The 6976-nt window shown below is 41.4% G+C and overlaps 1 protein-coding gene across 1 annotated transcript in view; it reads right to left on the bottom strand.

The window, feature by feature from the left end:
* Positions 1 to 379: 379 nt before the first annotated feature.
* MMP24 (matrix metallopeptidase 24) overlaps positions 380 to 6976 on the bottom strand; it is a 110165-nt gene continuing 103568 nt past the window's right edge. Inside the window, exons 8-9 of the mRNA XM_040330673.1 lie at positions 5153 to 5419; positions 380 to 1807 (exon numbers count right to left, since the gene is read on the bottom strand). Of these exons, the coding sequence (XP_040186607.1) occupies positions 1470 to 1807; positions 5153 to 5419 (605 nt within the window). The 3' untranslated portion in view covers positions 380 to 1469. The remainder of the gene's footprint in view (positions 1808 to 5152; positions 5420 to 6976) is intronic.

The raw sequence follows: 6976 nt of genomic DNA, 5'->3' as shown, positions 1-6976 counted from the left end.
ATTGCTGCATTTGTTTCTTTTATTTATTAGGTATAAAGCTATATTTGATGGCAGATTTAGCTACAGCTCCCTATCTGCTCACACTATTTTTTTATTTTTTTTTATTTTACATCCCAAAAAAATGCTGAAATGATGTGTTCTTGTGTAAAATTATAAAGCCTATAAATAAATTAACAAAATAAAATGTATCAACGTGCATACTTATGCATGTACATTGAGAATTAAAAGGTATACTTGCAAAAAAAAAACAATATACATGCACATTATGCTAAATCTGCAATTCAGTTATTTGCAATAAACAAATATCATAAATTACTGGAGAATATGCAGAAATAAATTATTATTTTTTTCTAACACATAACAGACTCCACGTCCATCAAATATTGGACTGATGTTTATTAAAAATAATTAAATGTGGCAAGCACATAAACTGAAAGCTTTATGGGACCAACAAATTCAGCGATCTTTCAAGGTCTTCTTTAAACATGATAATAAAAAAAAAAATCACAAAATCTATTAATATTATTTATCCCGATTGTCCACAATCAGAAATAAATATTTGCTCTTACATAATAAGAGTCATAAAAAAATCCAAGCTGTTTCATTAAGAGATGAAAAGCTATTCCTTACTAAGAAGCGTGTCCTTAACCACGTGACATTCAACAAAACAATTTTGTAATGTCGTGTTTTGTTTTATTAATCTTTCCGTTTATTTTTTTCTACATGAGTACAACATTTACCAAATATCGCCGTTGGGTGAACAGGTATTTCCTTCATATTCTGCTCTCGGCGCCACGTGGAAACCAAGCAGGCCGAGAACGACATCCTTTTAAAACTTTAACAACAATTCATTAATGCAGGCAGAGAATGCCAAAAAATTCGATAATCTAAATTTAACAACTTTTGTATGTAATAATTCTGACCAGCAGGGATTGAAAAAAAAAAAAAAAAAAGTTTCTGTGCATTAAATTGGCGAGCCCACCCAAGGAACCCAAGGTCTGTCAAGACCTTCACGCAACGATTCTTTAGCCTTCTCGGAGAAATAGGTGTGCTTCGTCTTCTTTTTGTGCTCAAATTGTCGTAAGAAACAAGTCTGAATGTAGCTGACTTCAATGGAGAAAGCTGGTTTTTAAGACAAGTCATCAGCCAGTTCTATTTGTTGTTTTTTTTTTCGTTTTTTGTTTTTTTTTGTGAAGAAAAACTCCAAGCAAGTTCGGCCGGTGCTCACAAAGCAAACCCCGGAAATGGCACACTAGAAAAGGTATGAGGCAGTAAGAATGAAAGAGGCTCCAATTGTGTAAGGCCATCTTTGTAATCCTTGAAGTCTTTCCTTCCTGGAAAAGCCGGGATCCACAGTGAGGAAAAAAAGAAAATTGTCTGTTGCCAGTCCCATCAATGGACTTGGGATCCCAGAATCTTTTTAGCCCTCGTGAAAACTAAAAAGAAAAACAAGAACGTTTCAGATCTTGTCATACCCATTCTTGTACCGGCCGTTTGTAATAGGTCACGTTTTGTTGCACCCCCTTGTTCTTAAACTGGAAAATAGTATATACCAAGACCAAGATGCACAGGGACAAAATACAGGGAATGACCACCGCTATGGCATTGACGGTGCTGGGAACGTCATTTATTGTCACCATAATATCCACATCGTCGTGCGGTAAGTGGCGGTCTTTGCTGTTGTCCACTTCTTTTTGGTTGCAGCCCATCCAGTCTTTGACAATCGACCTCGGGTAACCCAATTCCACTAAAAGCTTTTGATTATCAAACTTCCAGTATTCCTTTCCTTTGTAGAAATAGGTGTAAGCTGTGAAAGACAAAGCGTTTAGAATTATGCAGTGAATTAAAGCCCAAATCCAGACAAATAGTTTCATTATTATTATTATTATTAATAATAATTAGAGGTGCACCGAAATGGAAATTTCAGAACCGAAACTAAACCGAAATAAAAAAAAATGTCAGGCCTAAACCGAAAATTACTTTTTTTTTTTTTTAAATAAGTGTATGTTTAACCACTACAGATCCGCGCTATAGACAAAAGACGTCTGCAGCGCGGACCTGAAGTGCCGAGTGGATGTCTTTAGACGTCCTGTTGTTGTCATTACCTGCGAGCGCCACTGGGGGGCACGCAGCGGGTAAACACTGTCCCGGCGCATCGCTGGGAAGCCGATGCGTGTACCTGGCGGCCGCGATGTCCGCCGGGTACACGAGATCGTCGGTAACACAGCAGGGACGTGGAGCTCTGTGTGTAAACACAGAGCTCCACGTGCTGTCAGAGGAGAGGAGACCGATCTGTCTCCCTTGTACATAGGGACACAGCATCGGTCACCTCCCCCAGTCAGTCCCCCTCCACACACAGTTAGAACACACCCAGGGAATAGATTTAACCCCTTCCTCATCCCCTAGTGTTAACTCCTTCTCTACCAGTCACATTTATACAGTAATTAGTGCATTTTTATAGCACTGATCGCTGTATAAATGTGAATGGTTCCAAAATTGTGTCAAAAGTGCCCGATACGTCCGCCGCAATATCGCAATATCGCAGGCCTGACAAAAAAAAAAAATCGCAGCTCGCCGCCATTACTAGTAAAAAATTTAAAATAAAAAATAAATCATAAATCTATCCCCTATTTTGTAGGCGCCATAACTTTTGCGCAAACCAATCAATAAACGCTTATTGCGATTTTTTTTAACAAAAATATGTAGAAGAATACGTATCAGCCTAAACCGAGGAAAAAAATATTAAAAAAAAAAAAAAATGGGATATTATTATAACAAAAAGTAAAAAATATTTTTTTTTTTCAAAATTTTCTGTCTTTTTCTGTTTATAGCGCAAAAAATTTAAATCGCAGAGATGATCAAATACCACCAAAAGAAAGCTCTATGTGTGGGGAAAAAATGATAAAAATATAATTTGGGTACAGTGTTGTATGACCGCGCAATTGTCATTCAAAATGCGTCAGCGCTGAAAGCTGAAAATTGGTCTGGACACGAAGGGGGTTTAAGTGCCCAGTAATGAAGTGGTTAAAACAGTACAGTCGGATTGCAAAAATGTATGGAGCATCCTATCCCTGTCCCCCAATAGCCGCCTCTTGTTTCTTTTTTTTTTTATTACTTTTTTTTTGTAGCTTGTTGTTTTACTTTTTTTATTTTTGTATAATTTTCTTATTTTTAATATTATTTTTCTTATTCTTTACTTTTTAATTACTTATTTTATTAATTTAATTATTATTTCTTTTTTTCCCCCCACTTCAGACTCCGCCAACACTAGGCAGCGAGACTTGCTCACGGTTCGACCGCCCATAGTGTCTCTCTTGTGGCTTCGCATCATGCGTAGTTCTTTATTAATTTTTCCCCTTTTGATATATATATATTTTTATTTTATTTATTTTTTATTATTATTTCTTATTTTTTTTTACACTTAACTTTATTGCTATCACACAGGAGAAAATAATTCCCTGTGTGATAGCAATTGGAGGTGACAGGTTCTCTTTATTAACACTGTCACCTCCAAAAACAGGAGTGCATTGGCGACAGGGACAGGAGCCAGACTAGGCAGCCGGGGGGAGGAGGGGGTGGGGGACAGAGTGCCGAAGACAGAGCCAGCCGAGGGAGGTGTGGGGGGGGGGAGGACGGATGGCTGCACAGTGCACACATGTTCTACTAGAAAAGAAAGCAACTCACCGCCCATATGCTGAAACTGTCTCCACGCTGCTCACACACAGGCCCGCCTCCTCCTAACCCAGTGTTTCTCAATTCCAGTCCTCAGGCCCCCCCAACAGGTCAGGTTTTCAGGATTTCCATTATTTTGCACAGGTGATTTGATCAGTTTCACTGTCTTAGTAATCACCACAGCCTTTTCATCTGAGGGAAATCCTGAAAACCTGACCTGTTGGGGGGGCCCGAGGACTGGAATTGAGAAACACTGTCCTAACCCCACGCTGTGATAGACAGAACACATCTCAGCATAAGACCCGGATTCTGTCTATCACAGCGTGGTTAGGAGCAGGCAGGGCTGTGTGCGAGCAGAGCGGAGACAATTTTAGTGTGTGTTTTACCGCTCTGCAATCCCGCGTTGCACCACTAGTCATTATCGGCAATTTTTAAGTTGTTTCTGCATTTCCCCAAAACAGCTATTTTCGGCCGATATATATCGGTGCATCCTTAATAATAATAATAATAAAAAAAATCTAAAGAAAATTATATAGTGTGTATCCAGCTTAAAAATGCTTACTTTATGCCTCGTACACACGGCCGGACTTTTGACCGCGCAAAAGTCCGCCGTGACTGGGTCAGAAGTCCGAAGGACAAAAAGAGAACAGGTTCTCTATCTAAGGTCCGTCGGACTTCCGAGAAAAAAAGTCAGATGGAGGCTACACACGGCCGGACTTTCCGAGAAAAAAAGTCAGATGGAGGCTACACACGGCCGGACTTTCCGAGAAAAAAAGCCCGTCTGATTTTGTTTCTCAGAAAGTCCGGCTGCGTGTACGAGGCATTACTGCAAAGTACCAACATCAAAACAGAATTGCATTTTTATAGTAATCCAATGCATTTTTATAGCACTGATCGCTATAAAAATGCCAATGGTCCCAAAAATGTGTCAAAAGTGTCCCAAGTGTCCGCCACAATGTCGCAGTACCGGAAAAAAAATGGCTGATCGCCGCCATTACTAGTAAAAAAAAAATATTAATAAAAATGCCATAAAACTACGCCCTATTTTGTAAACGCTATAACTTTTGCGCAAACCAATCAATAAACGTTTATTGTGATTTTTTTTTTTTTTATGAAAAATATGTAGAAGAATACGTATTGACCTAAACTGAGGGAAAAAATTGTTTTTTTTATATATTTTTGGGGGATATTTATTATAGCAAAAAGTAAAAAATATAATTTTTTTTCAAAATTGTCGCTCAATTTTTGTTTATAGCGCAAAAACTAAAAGCCGCAGAGGTGATCAAATACAACCAAAAGAAAGCTCTATTTGTGGGAAAAAAAGGACGCCAATTTTGTTTGGGAGCCACGTCGCACGACCGCGCAATTGTCAGTTAAAGCGACGCAGTGCCGAATCGCAAAAAGTGCTCTGGTCTTTGACCAGCAATATGGTCCGGGGGTTAAGTGGTTAAAGTATCACCACAATAAAATTTGTACTTACTTCCTTCTTTGCTCACAAAGGCTCCTTGCGGTGCTTCTGGGATTCCTTTCCAAACCGTTATAGATTTTGGGTATCCAGGATCGGCCGTTTTCTTTTCTTCGTTGTACCTCCAGTAGCGGTCCCCCTTAAAGAAGTAGGTCTTGCCAACTGACTCCCATCGTAGAGCTGTGTCGATTCCCTCCCGTGGTAGACAACTTCCCAACTCTACCAAGCTGTGTGGATAACCAGGCTCCGCTGTCACTTCTTTAAAGACCCAATATTTGTCACCTACAGTAAAAAGAGAAAATGTTTTCACAAAGCAATGCTACATATTTTTTTACTTCCTGTTCTGCAATAAAATTAGCTGTTTAGGAGATATTCAAATTTCAGCATCCGATGTCATCAACGGTGCATGGGCACTGCACTCTGCATTGAGGATCAGTGCCGTGACAAGGTCATCTAGAGCCCAGGGCGAACATGGCAAACTGGCAAAAACACTGAGCACTAATCTGCATGCTTACCCCCTAAGCATACATCCCCCCTCCCCCAGTACAAATCCACACCCCCTGCTGAAATCCCTCCTGCACAGTCTACAGTGGAACCTCGGATTGCGAGCATAATCCACTACAGAAGAATGCTTGTAATCCAAAGCACTCGCATATCAAAGCAAGTTTCCCAATAGAAGTCAATGGAAACAAAGATAATGGGCCAGATTCACAAAGAGATACGACGGCGTATCTCCTGATCCGCCGTCGTATCTCTGAGATCCGACGGTCGGATCTATGCGACTGATTCATAAGAATCAGTTCCGCATAGATCTCCCTTAGATCCGACTGGTGTAAGTGACTTACACCGTCGGATCTTAGGCTGCAATATCCCGCCGGCCGCTAGGTGTCGCTTCGGTTTTTTACGCGAGGAATATGCAAATTCCGATTTCCGCCGATTCAGAAACGAACGCCCGCCCGTCGCTTTTTTTTTACGTCGTTTGCGTTCGGCTTTTTCCGGCGGATAGTTACCCCTGCTATATGAGGGGTAGCTAATGTTAAGTATGGCCGTCATTCCCGCGCTAAGATTCAAATTTTTACGTCGTTTGCGTAAGTCGGTCGGGAATACGGATGGCCGGAATTTACGTTGCCGCCGAAAACAATGACGTCCTAGCGACGTCATTTGGAGCATGCGCACTGGGAAATATCGCCGGCGGCGCATGCGCAGTTAAATCGGCGCGGGAACGCGCCTGATTTAAATTGTACACTCCCCCTAGCCGCAGAATTTGAATTCCGCCGGGGGAGTTACGATCCGCCGGCGCAAGTTTGGAGGTAAGTGCTTTGTGAATACTGCACTAGCCTCGCAAAAGTGCACCGGCGGATCGTAAATCACATAGATTACGCGGATCTAAAGATCCGCTAATCGATGTGAATCTGGCCCAATGTGTTCCGCATTGACTTCTATGGCATGCAATACCGCATGTGGCCAGAGGTGGGGGAGGTGCCTGAGAGCCCCGGAAATACTCGGGGACAGCTCAGCTGATCTAGAAAACCCCTGGAAAGGCTCGGAAACACCTGGGAACTAAGTTCCGAGTGATTCCGAGTATTTCCGAACGGCTCCAAACCGTTCCGAGTGTCACCGGCGCCCCCCGCAGCTCTGGCCAAATGCGGTACTGCACACCCCATTAGTTTGAATTCTGCTCGTGTTGCGAGACAACACTCGCAAACTGAGTCAGGATTAAAAAAGTTGCTAGTCTTTCAAAACGCTTGTTAACCAAATTACTCGTAAACCAAGGTGCCACTGTATTTGTCTTTAGTAAATCCACCCCAAAGCTTCACTTTACAAAGAGAAACCAATTGC

This window comes from Rana temporaria, chromosome 12 (assembly GCF_905171775.1).
Source record: "Rana temporaria chromosome 12, aRanTem1.1, whole genome shotgun sequence".
Lineage (NCBI taxonomy): Eukaryota > Metazoa > Chordata > Amphibia > Anura > Ranidae > Rana > Rana temporaria.
This window is presented reverse-complemented; position numbering and strand designations above follow the sequence as displayed.